The sequence below is a fragment of the Lagenorhynchus albirostris genome, chromosome 17 (assembly GCF_949774975.1).
Source record: "Lagenorhynchus albirostris chromosome 17, mLagAlb1.1, whole genome shotgun sequence".
NCBI lineage: Eukaryota > Metazoa > Chordata > Mammalia > Artiodactyla > Delphinidae > Lagenorhynchus > Lagenorhynchus albirostris.
The window spans coordinates 45880577-45896188 of record NC_083111.1 but is presented as its reverse complement, the minus strand read 5'-3'; the positions used below and the strand labels follow the sequence as shown (position 1 = coordinate 45896188).

At 37.6% G+C, this 15612-nt stretch overlaps 2 protein-coding genes across 2 annotated transcripts in view; both read left to right on the top strand.

The window, feature by feature from the left end:
- RGS22 (regulator of G protein signaling 22) overlaps positions 1–15612 on the top strand; it is a 158061-nt gene that overhangs the window by 20059 nt on the left and 122390 nt on the right. Inside the window, exon 4 of the mRNA XM_060127509.1 lies at positions 3586–3807. Within this exon, the coding sequence (XP_059983492.1) occupies positions 3586–3807 (222 nt within the window). The remainder of the gene's footprint in view (positions 1–3585; positions 3808–15612) is intronic.
- Positions 8437–9604, top strand: LOC132508116 (growth hormone-inducible transmembrane protein-like). Its single transcript, XM_060128002.1, is given in 1 exon segment — positions 8437–9604. A coding segment is annotated over 1 exon segment (1017 nt). The 5' UTR covers positions 8437–8561; the 3' UTR covers positions 9579–9604.

Genomic DNA, 15612 nt, shown 5'->3' with positions numbered 1-15612 from the left:
GGATGACTGGTACTACAAAGTTAGCTTTCACCACCTTCAGGTCAATTCGTTTTAGAACATTTGGAAAATGATACCCTTGAAATAAGAAAATTAAGTAAGGGAAAGAGCAGTCTGTAACAGCTTGCAGAGGATTGGGTTTGAGGCTCAAACTGAAAATTTTTCCTATCATATGATTAAAAGCTGAGTGTTCTCTAAATCAGCCTACTCAGCTTTCTGAGGGAAAGTCTTCCTCCATCGTTCATTTCTATCTCCCCCACTTTACATGTCTTTTATTGTCACACACTAAACTAATTTGAGCAATTTTGTAGATAAGCTTAGAAACGGTTAAAAACAAGAGAACATGATGTGTGAGAGAGATTCTTCTTAAGCAGACAACAGGACTTTGGAGAATAAAGCCCAGGGTTCTTTCTCCTATAGACCATAGATGGTATAGACCATAGATGGCCAGCCCTTCCGTGTATGTGAACACGCATGAAAGTCAGCATGAAGTAGGAAACAGAATGTGGGCTTTGAAGTTTGCTCAACCTGGATTCTGTCTCCCCCCAGTTAAAAACTCTGCAGTGGCTCCCCATCATTCTAAAGCAATGGTTCTCAAACTTGAGCATGCATCAGAATCACCTGAGGGCTTGTTAAACACACACTACTGGGACCCACCCTCAGAGTTTCTGATTATGGGGTGAGGCCCAAGAATCTGCATTTCTAACAGGTTCCTAGGTGATGCTGATGCTGCTGGTCCAGGGACACCCTCTGAGAATCACTGATTTGAGAGAGTAAGTTGAGAGTTATGGCATAAATAGAAAGTCCTTGGTGAACTTGTCCTCTGCCTTTCTCTCCAGGCTTCCATCATGTTATTCTCCCCTCGAATATTAAGCTTCAGCAACGTCAAACTGCTTGCAGGTCCTCAAAAGCAGCCTGTTGTCTGGTGCTCCTTGTCTATTGTTCTTTTCTTTTCTTTTTTTTAAGCCTTGCCTTCCCTGGCTCTTAGCCTCATTCTCCCATCTTCAAAGGCACCAATGTTGCATCTCTCTGTGCCTTTATTCAGTAGTCAGGACTTCCTCTGACCACGGCCGGGAAATGTTCTCTCTGATTTTTTAAAAAAATTAATTAATTAATTAATTAATTAATTTTGGGCTGTGTTGGGTCTTCATTTCTGTGCGAGGGCTTTCTCTAGTTGTGGCAAGTGAGGGCCACTCTTCATCGCAGTGCGCGGGCCTCTCACTATCACGGCCTCTCTTGTTGCGGAGCACAGGCTCCTGACGCGCAGGCTCAGTAGTTGTGGCTCACGGGCTTAGTTGCTCCGCGGCATGTGGGATCCTCCCAGACCAGGGCTCGAACCTGTGTCCCCTGCATTAGCAGGCAGATTCTCAACCACTGCGCCACCAGGGAAGCCCCTCCTTGTCCATTGTTGGTGCATGTATCTCGATACATTTGCTATTTCTTTTGCTGAATTCCCTTCTCTCCCTCATCTGGCTGTTGAGACTGCCTGTTTATTCTTCCAGACTCAGGTTTCTCTATACAACTTCCTTAATTTCCTAAAGATAGTTAACAAATCCTTCTGTGCCATCACTGTAGTTTGTATATACGTCTATTGTAGTTATTGTGGGTTAAAGTGGACTTGCCTTATACATGCGTTATTACTCAAAATGAATTATTCGTGCTCTGCAGAGTGAGCGAGGGTGATTTAAAGAGTGAGAGTGACTGTTTACCAGTCCACAAACACACATAGACCAGTCTGTGAACATCCTAGAGAGCGTGTGAGATGAAAGATGAGAATCTGCCACTCCCTTAGTGGCTCTTATCCCTCTTGCCTCTTAGTGTAGTCATCTTCTTATGCTGAGGGTGATTCTCGTGGTAAACATACATAGTTTTGTATAACATGAGCTTTAAACACAAGGCCACCACTTTATCTGGTCCCTAAATAAAGAAGTAGTGACACATTTCAATGTCAGAGGAAAAATGGACTGTGATAAACTTCTTGAAAGATAGAACAACACGATACTAAGTGTTTTCAAGGATTTCAAGGGATAGTTTTGACTAAAGATGATTTCACCTTATGTGCTGACTGTAGGACCACTTTTCCTTGTCTCACATCTCAGTTCATGTCTTGGGATGTGAGCCCTGTTGATTTTCAAAATCAGGGGCTCATCTCTCATGCGCAGGTCTTTAAAGTTGGGATGCCTGATGTGGGGTTTGAACCCTTTCCTCCTCATGGAGAAGCTCTGGGTTTCGAGTTGCCTCGCAGGGTCACTGCACCAGGGGTGGGGTTTATGGCAAGGTTGTGTCCCAGCTTCTCCTACCTGTTTGATGTGGTTTACATCTTGTTTGCCCAGTGTGTAGTCATCACTCAGCCAGCCTTTTGGCTTCTTTATGAGGAAATTGTTCCATATGTAGCTGTGGACTTAGTGTGTCCACTGGAGGAGACATATTCAGGATCTTCCTAAGCCGCCATCTTACTGTAGGATGAGTCTTTATTAAAAAATATGTGTGTGTGTATATATATATATATATATATATATATGTATATATATATGTACCCACATATACACACACAAACACATAATAGGTATTTATACATATACACATATATTTCTAACTCCAATTTTATAACATCCTGCCATTTATTAAATTTTAACTATAGTATAGCTAGCAATCTGTTAGTAAAACTTGGAAGAACTGATGCTCTCCCTAGTACACTTACTGATCCAAGGGAAAGGGCTTAATGTCTTCTACTACCTGGCTAAATTTATATAAATTAATCCACATGAGTATGCAGTTCTCTGAAGGAATCCTAAAATAAATTAATATTCTGGAAAAGGGACCTGATTCTGGATTTGGAGGGCAAAATGAGAAAAGACACAGCCAATCCACCATATACTTGCTATGGAGATAGAGGCCCCAAACATGTTAGTGATTTACCCAGAGTCACAGAGCTACTTATTGGCAAGCTGGTATTCAAACTCAAGACTCCTGACTGTTGTATATTAACTGACTGACTTTAAATAAAAGTTGGCAGCATTTAGTAATTACTGAGAAAAGCTCAGAAATATTGTCTTTCACTCTCCCTCCTTTTTTTGGTCACAGTGAATGGAACGGTGTTGAAATAGTCTTAAATGAAGAACACATTTTACTTAATTTTCTCCTTTTGGGCAAGGGAGACTTAGCTTTCATGGCTCCTGGGAATGAAAGAGACAACAGGAGTGGTATTTCTTCTTACTTTACTCATTCTTCCCTAGTAATCCACCCCCTTCTAAGAGAATAACATTGCCTCATAGAGACCAGGTGTGTATTTCTTTCCAGTTCCAAAGAAGCACAGAGATAAGAGGTTTATGCAAAAGGAATTTCTGCCATAATATATCCTGACACTTATCTCATGGCATAAATACATTTGGAAAAGAAGGATTCAGTGGGTTCCCTTACCTGTAGTCAGGAGATTTCTAAGGCTTCTAAAATGAAAGAGGTAATGATTAAGAATACAAAACTTTGTGTAAGTATATATGCATACATGTAAATATCAAGTCTTCTTGGAGACAGTGAGTTTCTGGTTTTTAAAATTGTAAGACGTATTTCCACAAATTTATTTTGCAGACCTTTTCAGAGGCAATTAGATTTAATGTGGACTATGGAGTTTTTGAAGTAGTTAACAATGCTCCACAACTTCTGGAAAAGCAACTGAAAAAAATTCTCTTCAACCAGCAACCTCGAAATCCCATCTATGATGTTGTAAGAAAAGGAAGGAGTGATATTAAACCTGTTCAAGTGAATGCCCCTTATGAAGATGAGACCATTAGTGTCAACTACAATATCATGGTAAGAAAGTATATTTGAGTTTATATCTTGCTAGGTAGATAAAGCATTAAGTGAGATTAATATCAGGTTCCTTGGGCTTCCCTTTCTGAAGTGTAACTATATCTATTAAATTTTATTGTACTTGTACAAAGTATTTGTTAGTTACTGTATAATCTTATTCATATCAAATGGCCAGTTTAGTCTAGCAGTTTGTTGATATTTGATTATCAATATGAGAAGGTTCATGTAATTTACTTTGAATATTTAGAAAATAAGTTTAATTTGGGGCAGTATAAATATATGTATGCTTTACAGTTTAGATGCATTCTAGAAAGTGTGGGTATATAGGCGTACCTTGGAGATATTGCACGTTTGGCTCCAGACCACCACAACAAAGTGAATATCATGATAAAGCAAGTCATACAATTATTTTGGTTTCCCAGTGCATATAAAAATTATGTTTGCACTACACTGTAGTCTATTAAGTGTATCATGGCATTGTGTCTTAAAAAACAATGTACATACCTTAATTTAAAAAATACTTCACCACTAAAAAACACTAACCATCATCTGAGCCTTCAGCAAGTCATAGTAAACAAATGTAATAATAATGAACATGATTGAAATATTGCAAGAATTACCAAAATGTGACACAGAAACATGAAGTGAGCAAATACTGTGGGAAGAATGGTGCTGATAGACTCGCCTGCCACAGGGATGCCACTAACCTTCAGTTTGTAAAAAACACAGTATCCGTGAGGCACAATTAAAGCAAAGCACAATAAAACAAGTTATGCCTGTGCAGTGAATTTATTTCATTTGAGTTCTATCCTATCAAGCATTTGGGAATTGAGATTTCTGTCTTTTAATTATTATATTAGTTTCAGGTATACAACACAGTGATTTGATGTTTTTATACATTGTGAAATGAAAACCACAATAAGTCTAGTTACCATCTGTCACTATACAAAGTTATTACAATATTATTAAGTATGTTCCCTATGCTATACTTTGCATCCCTGAGACTTATTTTATAATTGGAAGTTTGTACGGCTTAATTCCCTTTACCTATTTTGCCGTTTCCCCCACCCCCAGAGGTGGAATTGCTGGATCATATGGTAGTTCTAGTTTTAATTCTTTGAGGAAACTCCATCCTGTTTTCCATAGTAGTTGTACCAATTTACAGTGCACGAGAGTTCCTTTTTCTCCACATCCTCGCCAACACTTTATTTGTTGTCTTTTTTGATAATAGCCATTCTGACAGGTGTGAGGTGATATCTCATTGTGGTTTTGATTTGCATTTCCCATCCAGTTAGTGATCTTGAGCATCTTTTCATGTACCTGTTGGACATCTGTATGTCCTCTCTGGAAAAATGTCTATTAAGGTCCTTAGCCAATTTTTAAAATTGGATTGTTTTTTTTTTGTTGTTGTTGAGTTGTATGAATTCTTCATATAATTTGGATATTAATCCCTTATCAGATGTATCACTTTTTAGTTTGATGTAGTCCCATTTGTTTACTTTTGCTTTTGCTGCCCTTGCCTGAGGTGACAGATCCAAAAAAAAAAAAATATTGCTAAGACCAGTTTCAGAGAGCATATTGCTTATGTTTTCTTTTAGGAGTTTTATGCTTTCGGGTCTTACATTTAAGTCCTTAATCCATTTTGAGTTTATTTTTGTATATGGTGTAAGAAAGTGGTCTAGTTTCATTCTTTTGCATATAGTTGTCCAGTTTTCTCAACACCATTTATTGAAGCGACTGTCTTTTCCCCATGGTATAGTCTTGCCTCCTTTGTCATGGATTAATTGACCACATAAGTATGGGTTTATTTCTGGGCTCCCTATTCTGTTCCATTGATCTATATGTTTGTTTTTGTGACAATACCATCCTGTTTTGATTACTGTAGCTTTGTAGTATAGTTTGAAATCAGGGAATGTAATACCTCCTGCTTTGTTCTTTTTTTTTTAATTTATTTATTTTATTATTTTATTTTATTTATTTGTCTTTTCTGGCTGCATTGGGTCTTTGTTGCTGTGCACGGGTTTTTCTCTGGTTGTGGCAAGTGGGAAATACTCTTCGTTGTGGTTCGTGGGCTTCTCATTCTGGTGGCTTCTCTTGTTGTGGAGCACAGGCTCTAGGCATGCGGCCTTCAGTAGTTGTGGCTCGCAGGCTCTAGAGTGCAGGTTCAGTAGTTGTGGCACACAGGCTTAGTTGCTCCGCGGCATGTGGGATCTTCCTGGACCAGGGATCGAACCTGTGTCCCCTGCACTGACAGGCGGATTCTCAACCACTGCACCACAAGGGAAGCCCTGTTCTTCTTTCTTAAGATTGCTTTGGATATTTGGGGTCTTTTGTGGTTTCATACAAATTATAGGATTATTCTAGTTCTAGGGAAAATGCCATGGGTGTTTTGCTAGGGATTACTTTGAATCTATAGAATGCTTTGGGTAGTATGTACGTGTTAACAATATTAATTCTTCCCATCCACAGGCGTGGTATATCTTTCCATTTATTTGTTCATCTTTAATTTCTTTCATCAATATCTTATAGTTTTCAGAGTACAGGTCTTTCACCTCCTTAGTTAAATTTATTCCTATGTATTTTATTCTTTTTGATGCTGTTGTAAATGTGATTGTTTTCTTAACTTTTCTTTCTGGTAGTTCATTATTAGAGTATAGAAATGCAACATATTTCTGTATATTAATTTTGTACCCTGCAACTTTACTGAATTTATTTGTTCTAATAATTTTTGGCAGAGTCTTTAGGGTATTCTATATATAGTATCATGTCATCTGCAAATAGTGACCGTTTTACTTCTTTTTTTCCAGTTTGGGTGTCTTTTATTTCATTTTCTTGTCTGGTTGCTGTCACTAGGAGTTCCAATATTATGTTGAATAAAAGTGGCAAGAGTGAGTATCCTTGTCTTGTTCCTGATCTTAGAGGAAGAATTTTCAACATTGAGTATGATGTTAGCTGTGGGTTTGTCACATGGCCTTTATTATGTTAAGGTATGTTCCCTCTGTGCCCACTTTGTTGAGAGTTTTTTTTTTTTTAATCGTAAATCGATGTTGAATTTTGTCAAATGCTTTTTCTGCATCTATTGAGATGATCATATGATTTTTATTCATTTGTTAATATGGTATATCACATTGATTTGTCAATATTGAACCATCCTTACATCCCTGGGATAAATCCCACTTGATCTGATTTATGATTCTTTTAATGTGTTATTGAATTCACCCTCTGTGTTTTATTGGGGATTTTTGCATCTTTGTTCATCAGGTATATTGGCCTGTAATTTTCTTTTTCTTTTCTTTTTTTTTTGTAGTGTCTTTGATTTTGGTATCAGGGTAATGCTGGCCTTGTTGGATGAGTTTGGAAGTGTTCCTTCCTCTTCAATTTTTTGGAATAGTTTGAGGATAGGTGTTAACTCTTTTTAAAATGGTTGGTAGAATTCCCCTGTGAAGGCTTCTGGTCTTTGACTTTTGTTTGTTGGGAGGTATTTTTTTATTATTATTGCTAATTCAATTTCATTATTGGTAATTTGTCTGTTAAGATTTTCTATTTCTTCATGATGGAGTCTTAGAAGATTGTATATTTTTAGGAATTTATCCATCTCTTCTAGGTTGTCCAGCTTATTGACAAATAATTGTACTAGTCTCTTATGATTCTTTGTATTTCTGTGATATTTGTTGTAACTTCTCTTTCATTTCTGATTTTATTTATTTGGGATCTCTCTTATTTCTTGATGAGTCTGGGTAAAGTTTATCAATTTTGTTTACCTTTTCAAAGAACTAGCTCTTCATTGATCTTTTCTTTTTTTAAGTCTCTATTTCATGTATTCCTGCTCTGATATTTATTATTTTCTTCCTTGTACTAACTTTGGGCTGCGTTTTTCTTCTTTTTCTAGTTCCTTTAGCTGTAAAGATATATTGCTTATTTGAGATTTTTCTTATTTCTTGAGGAAGGCCTGTATCACCATGAACTTCCCTCTTAGAACTGCTTTTGCTATGTCCCATAGACTTTGGAAAGTTGTGTTTTCATTTTCATTTGTTTCAAGGTATTTTTTATTTCCTCTTTGATTTCTTCACTGATCCACTGGTGGTTTAGTAGCATGTTATTTGGTCCCTCCATGTTTGTGTCTTTTCCAGTTTTCTTCTTGTACTAGTTTCATACCATTGTGGTCAGAAAAGATGATTGATGTGATTTCAGTCTTCTTAAATTTATTGAGAATTGTTTTGTGGCCTAACATGTGAGCTATCCTGAGTAATGTTCCATGTGTACTTGAAAAAAAACGTGTATTATGAAATTTTTGGGTGGAATGTTCTGTATCTGTCTGTTAGGTGTATCAGGTCTACTGTGTCATTTAAAGCCGATGTTTTCTTACTGATTTTCTGTCTGGATGATCTGTCTGTTGATGTATGTTGGGCACTAAATTCCCCTACTATTATTGTGTTACTGTCTATTTCTCCTTTTGTGTGTGTCAATATTTGCTTTATATACTTAGATGCTCCTATGTTGGTGCTTAAATATTTATGAATGTTATATCCTTTTCTTGGATTGACCCTTTTTATCATTATGTAATGCCTTCCTTTGTCTTTTGTTGCAGTGTTTGTTTTAAAGTCTATTTTAGGCATGTGCAGTCAGTAAGAGGTGGGCAGAGGATGCGGGAGATGTGCGTGGCTGTGTTTCGCAGGCCCCGAAGGGGAACTGCATGCTTGAGGTGACCAGGGACTGAGCATTTCAGATCTGCTTAGTAAACCTGGTGCCTCACCATGCTGGCCACAAGACTTGTGTGTCTCCAGACACTACCTTCCAGGGTTTTCCGCCAAGGTTTCACCAGGGCCTCCCCTGTTGTGAAGAATTCCATCACAAAGAATCAGTGGCTCTTAACACCCAGCAGGGAATATGCCACCAAGACAAGAATTGGAATTCGGCATGGGAAAACCAGCCAAGAACTCAAGGAGACAGCTTTGGAACAATCATTGGAAAAAATATTTTAAATTGATCAGATGGAAAGATGGTTTATTGCTGCAGTTGCTCTTGGAGCTTTGTGCTGCTATGGCTTGGGAATGCCAATGTCTAATGAGATTGGAGCTATTGAAAAAGCTGTAATTTGGCCTCAGTATGTGAAGGATAGAATGCATTCCATCTATATGTACTTAGCAGGAAGTATTGTCATGACAGCTTTGTCTTCCCTGGCTGTGAGCAGAACTCCTGCTCTCATGAACTTCATGATGAGAGGCTGTTGGGTGACAGCTGGTGCAACCTTTGCATGCATGATTGAATCTGGAATACTGGTACGGAGCCCAGGCCCAAAGCGTCTTGCTTCGTTACTACATTCTGGTGTGATGGGTGCAGTGGTGGCTCTTCTGATGATGTTAGGGGGGCCTCTTCTTGTCAGAGCTGTATGGTACACGGCTGGCATTGTGGGAGGCCTCTCCACCATGGCCATGTGTGTGCCCAATGAGAAGTTTGTGAACATGGGAGCACCCCTGGGTGTGGGCCAGGGTGTTGTCTTTGTGTCCTCACTAGGATCTGTGTTTCTTCCACCTACCACTGTGGCTGGTGCCACTCTGTACCCAGTGGCAATTTATGGTGGATTAGTTCTTTTTAGCATGTTTCTCCTGTATGATACACAGAAAGTAATCAGGCATGCAGAAGTAGTAGCAGTATATGGAGTTAAAAAATATGATCCCATCAATTCGATGTTGGGAATCTACATGGACATTTTAAACATATTTATGCAAGTTGCCAGTATTCTAGCAACTGGAGGCAACAGAAAGAAGTGAAGTGACTCAGCTTCTGACTTCCTTAATACATCAGATATCTGGCTTGTCTAATAGGGGCAGATATTCTTTAAATAGTTTGTGCAAGCAGCTTTCATGGAAGTTTAGAAGATAGGAACTTGTCAACATGTTTCAAGTGTTCCAGTAATGTGATGCTTCAGGTCTGCTTTTTCTTCTGGAGAATAAACTCAGTAGTTCTCTTCCAAATAGCACACACATTTTCAATTCTCATGTTTGAGTAATTCTAAAATGTTCTAATGAATGTGAAAACCAAGTTTTGTGTTGCAGGAATTTAAGTATTTTATCTATTATTAAATTTATTTGGTTAAGTGAAATTTAGCAAACTGTGTACCTGCATTTTTCATTTGGAATGTGGAATATTAACAAGTAATGTCATAAGCGATATAGGGGTTTGGTAAAGGGACCAGAGAGAAGTAAAGGGACACCTGCAGTCTTTCTTTGAATACTTAGAACTTAACAGTCGTGTAATTGTGGTGAGCCAGTGAAGGGGTCTGGATGTTTGGAAACAAGTCATGGCTGTACATCTGCTGAACTTGTCAGAAGTGTTGAGCAGAAAACAAAGACATAAGCGATTCTCCGGGCTCTCCTTACAGTATAGATGTGATCATATTTGGCTTTTCATTGTTTGACACTGTCAGGAGAGTCCACAGTGCTAATCATACGGAGAATTCCTGTTATATATATTATGTGTGTGTGTAAGCCTTACTTTTGAGCTGTCTAGAACAAAATATCCTTAAAACATTCAGGAAAAAATATTCAAAGCATGAAAATTGTTGCATTTTTAAGTATACAAACAACATGTGCATAATTGCTGAATGTTTTTGCAAATTTATTGAAATGTTTAAAGGAATACATGCTTGCCTTTCTCATCTCTTCCGGCTTTAAAGGTTTTATCAGAGAAGCCTGTTTGTGGTTTACACTTGAGACTATGAAAGCAGTTTTTCTCCTCAGATTTGGTTTCTTGCATTCCCTCTCAGAGGAATCACTAAAAAAAGGAAGGCAAAGCAAGGCTTCTTTCATGAACCATATCAATCAAAAATGTAATGGAGGAAATGCTTCATTAGAGTTTCCCCTAGCAGAATTTTTCTTCTCTCCTCCACAGACCATTATTTAACTCTCTTGTGCCATTTGTAAATTTTTTGATACTGAAGAGTTATTTTTGGACATTCTTATGAATGAAATAAGTGTGTGATTATTGAGAGAGTTGGTGTTTTGACAAATATTTATTACAGTAATCCATAAATAACTATTCTAACCACTTCAAGTTACATAGGGTGCTTATTTCTGAAATAATAAAGGTTCTGGCCAGATTAAAAAAAATAAAGTCTATTTTATCTGATATGAGTATTGTTATCCCAGCTTTCTTTTGGTTTCCATTTGTATGGAATATCTTTTCCATCCTTTAACTTTCCGTCTGTGTGTGTCTTTAGATCTGAAGTGAATCTCCTGTAGGCAGCACATAGATGGGTCTTGTTTTCTTATCCATTCAGCCACCCAATGTCTTTCGATTGGAGCATGTAGTCTATTTACATTTAAAGTCATTATTGATAGGTATGTACTTATTAATTTGTTTCTGGTTCTTTTAGTAGTTCTTCTTCCTTTCTTCTCTCTTGCTCTCTTCCTTTGTGACTTGATGGCTTTCTTTGATGTTATGCTTGGGTTCTTTTATCTTTATTTTTTGTGTGTTTATCATAGGTTTTTGTTTGTGATTCCCATGAGGTTCATAAATATAACCTATATATACATGGCAGTTTATTTTAAGTTGATAGTTGCTTAAGTTCAAATGCATTCTAAAAGCATCATTGGGCTTCCCTGGTGGTGCAGTGGTTGAGAGTCCGCCTGCTGATGCAGGGGACACGGGTTCGTGCCCCGGTCCAGGAAGATCCCACATGCCACAGAGTGGTTTGGCCCGTGAGCCATGGCCGCTGAGCCTGAGTGTCTGGAGCCTGTGCTCCACAATGGGAGAGGCCACAACAGTGTGAAGCCCACGTACCACAAAAAAAATAAATAAAAATAAAATAAAAGCATCATATTGTTACTACTCCCCCATGTTTTATGTTTTTGACATCATATTTTATACCTTTTTATTTTATTGTAGTTATAGTTGATTTTACTACTTTTGTCTTTTAGGCATCATACTAGCTTTTTAAGTAACTGATATTGCCTTTACTATATATAATTTTTGCCTTTACCAGTGTAATTTTTTTCTTTCAAATATTTTCTTATCTCTATTTATGGCCTTTTCTTTTCCACTTAAAGAAGATCCTTTAACATTTCTCATAAGGGTGGTTTAGAAGTGATGAACTCCTTTATCTTTTGCTTCTCTTGGAAACTCTTTATCTTTCCTTTAATTCTGAACGATAATCTTGCCAAGTAGAGCATTCGTGGTTGTAAGTTTTTATTTTTCAGCCCTTTAATATATTATGCCACTCTCTTCAGGCCTGAAAAGGTACTGCTGAAAAATAAGCTTGTAGTCTTATGGAAGTTCCATCGTATGTGACTAGTTATTTTTCTCTTGCTGCCTTTAAAATTCTTCCTTTATCTTTAATTTTGCCGTTTTAATTATGGTATGTTTTGGTGTGGATCTCTTTGGGTTCATCTTCTTTGGGACTCTGTGTGCTTCCTGGTTCTCAATATCTATGTCCTTCTCCAGGTTAGGGAAGTTTTCAGCCATTATTTCTTCAAATAAGCTTTTGCCCCTTTCTCTCTCTCTCTTACTTCTGAGTCATCTACAAATTTTAGTATGCCTGATGTTGTCTCAGAGGTCCCATAAACTATCCTCATTTTTTTAAAAAAACTTTTTTCTCTTCTGATTGGGTGATATCCACTTTTCTGTCTTCCAGATCGCTGATCTCTTCTTCCATATCATCTATTTTGCTATCAGTCCCCTCTAGTGTATTTTTCATTTCAGTTATTGTATACTTCAGCTCTGATTGGTTCTTTCTTATATTTTCTGACTCTGTTGAAGTTCTCAGTGTGTTTCTCCTTTCTTCTCCCAAGTTCAGTGAGCACCTTTATTATTATTACTTTGAACTATTTATAAGGTACCTTTCTTATCTCCATTTTGTTAAGCTTTTTTTTTTTCCTGAAGTTTGAGCTTGTTGTCTTTTTTTGGAACATATTCCTCTGTCTCCTCTGTTTGACTTTCTGTATTTTTTTTAATTTAATTTAATTTATTTTTTATACAGCAGATTCTTATTAGTCATCAATTTTATACACATCAGTGTGTACATGTCAATCCCAATCACCCAATTCAGCACACCACCACCACCACCCCCTGCCACTTTCCCCCATTGGTTTCCATATGTTTGTTCTCTACATCTGTGTCTCAGTTTCTGCCCTGCAAACCAGTTCTGTACCATTTTTCTAGGTTCCACATAAATACCTTAATATATGATATTTGTTTTTCTCTTTCTGACTTACTTCACTCTGTACGACAGTCTCTAGATCCATCCCTGTCTCAACAAATGACCCAATTTTGTTCCTTTTTATGGCTGAGTAATATTCCATTTTATATATGTACCACATCTTCTTTATCCATTCATCTGTCGATGGGCATTAAGTTGCTTCCATGACCTGCCTATTGTAAATGGTGCTACAATGAACATTGGGGTGCATGTGTATTTTTTGAATTATGGTTTTCTCTGGGTTTATGCCCAGTAGTGGGATTGCTGGATCATATGGTAATTCTATTTTTACTTTTTTAAGGAACCCCCATACTGTTCTCCATAGTGGCTGTATCAATCTACATTCCCACCAACAGTACAAGAGGGTTCCCTTTCTCCACACCCTATCCAGCATATGTTGTTTGTAGATTTTCTGAAGATGCCCATTCTAACTGGTGTGAGGTGGTACCTCATTGTAGTTTTGATTTCCATTTCTCCAGTAGTGATCTTGAGCAGCTTTTCATGTGCTACTTGGCCATATGTATGTCTTCTTTTGAGAAATGTATGTTTAGGTCTTCTGCCCGTTTTTGGATTGGGTTCCTTGTTTTTTTAATATTGAGCTGCATGAGTTGTTTATATATTTTGGAGATTAATCCTTTGTCTGTTGATTCGTTTGCAGATATTTTCTCCCATTCTGAGGGTTGTCTTTTCGTCTTGTTTATGTTTTCCTTTGCTGTGCAAAAGCTTTTAAGTTTCATTAGGTCCCATTTATCTTTGTTTTTATTTCCATTACTTTAGGAGGTAGATCAAAAAAGGTCTTGCTGTGATTCATGTCAAAGAGTGTTCTTCCTATGTTTTCCTCTAAGAGTTTTACAGTGTCTGGTCTTACATTTAGGGCTCTAATACATTTTGAGTTTATTTTTGTGTATGGTGTGAGGGAGTGTTCTAATTTCATTCTTTTACATGTAGCTGTCCAGTTTTCCCAGCACCATTTATTGAAGAGACTGTCTTTTCTCCATTGTATATCCTTGCCTCCTTTGTCATAGACTAGTTGACCATAGGTGTGTGGGTTTATCTGTGGCCTTTCTATCTTCTTCCATTCATCTATGTTTCTGTTTTTGTGCCAGTACCATATTGTCTTGATTACTGTAGCTTTGTAGTATAGTCTGAAGTCAGGGAGTCTGATTCTTCCAGCTCTGTTCTTTTCCCTCAAGACTGCTTTGGCTTTTTGGGATCTTTTGTGTCTCTGTACAAATTTTAAGATTTTTTGTTCTAGTTCTGTAAAAAATGCCATTGGTAATTTGATAGGGATTGCATTGAATCTGTAGATTGCGTTGGGTAGTATCGTCATTTTCACAATATTGATTCTTCCAATCCAAGAACATGTTATATCTCTCCATCTATTGGTATCATCATTAATTTCTTTCATCAGTGTCTTATAGTTTTCCGCATACAGGTCTTTTATCTCCCTAGGTAGATTTATTCCTAGGTATTTTATTCTTTTTGTTGCCATGGTAAATGGGAGTGTTTCCTTAATTTCTCTCTCGGATTTTTCATCATTAGTGTTAAAGAATGCAAGAGATTTCTGTGAATTAATTTTGTATCCTGCAACTTTACCAAATTCATTGATTAGCTCTAGTAGTTTTCTGGTGGCATCTTTAGGATTCTCTGTGTATAGTATCATGTCATCTGCAAACAGTGACAGTTTTACTCATTCTTTTCCAATTTGTATTCCTTTTATTTCTTTTTCTTCTCTGATTGCCGTGGCTAGGACTTCCAAAACTATGTTGCATAATAGTGGTAAGGGTGGACATCCTTGTCTCATTCCTGATATTAGAGGAAATGCTTTCAGTTTTTCACCATTGAGAATGATGTTTGCTGTGGGTTTGTTGTATATGACCTTTATTATGTTGAGGTAGGTTTCCCTATGCCCACTTTCTGGAGAGTTTTTATCATAGATGGGTATTGAATTTTGTGAAAAGCTTTTTCTGCAAGTATTGAGATGATCATATGGTTTTTCTTCAATTTGTTAATATGGTGTAGCATATTGATTGATTTGCATATATTGAAGAATCCTTGCATCCCTGGGATAAATCCGACTTGATCATGGTTTATGATCCTTTTAATGTCTTGTTGGATTTTGTTTGCTAGTATTTTGTTGAGGATTTTTGCATCTATATTCATCAGTGATATTGGTCTGTAATTTTCTTTTTTGTAGTATCTTTGTCTGGTTTTGGTATCAGGGTGATGATGGCCTCATAGAATGAGCTTGGGAGTGTTCTTTCCTCTGCAATTTTATGGAATAGTTTGAGTAGGATGGGTGTTAGCTCTTCTCTAAATGTTTGATAGAATTCACCTGTGAAGCCATCTGGTCCTGGACTTTTGTTTGTTGGAAATTTTTTTTTTTTTTTTTTGCGGTACGCAGGCTTCTCACTGCCGTGGCCTCTCCTGTTGTGGAGCACAGGCTCCGGATGCGCAGGCTCAGCTGCCAGGGCTCACGGGCCCAGTTGCTCCGTGGCATGTGGGATCTTCCCGGACCGGGGCACGAATCCGTGTCCCCTGCATTGGCAAGCGGACTCTCAACCACTGCGCCACCAGGGAAGCCCCTGCTGGAAGATTTTTAATTACAG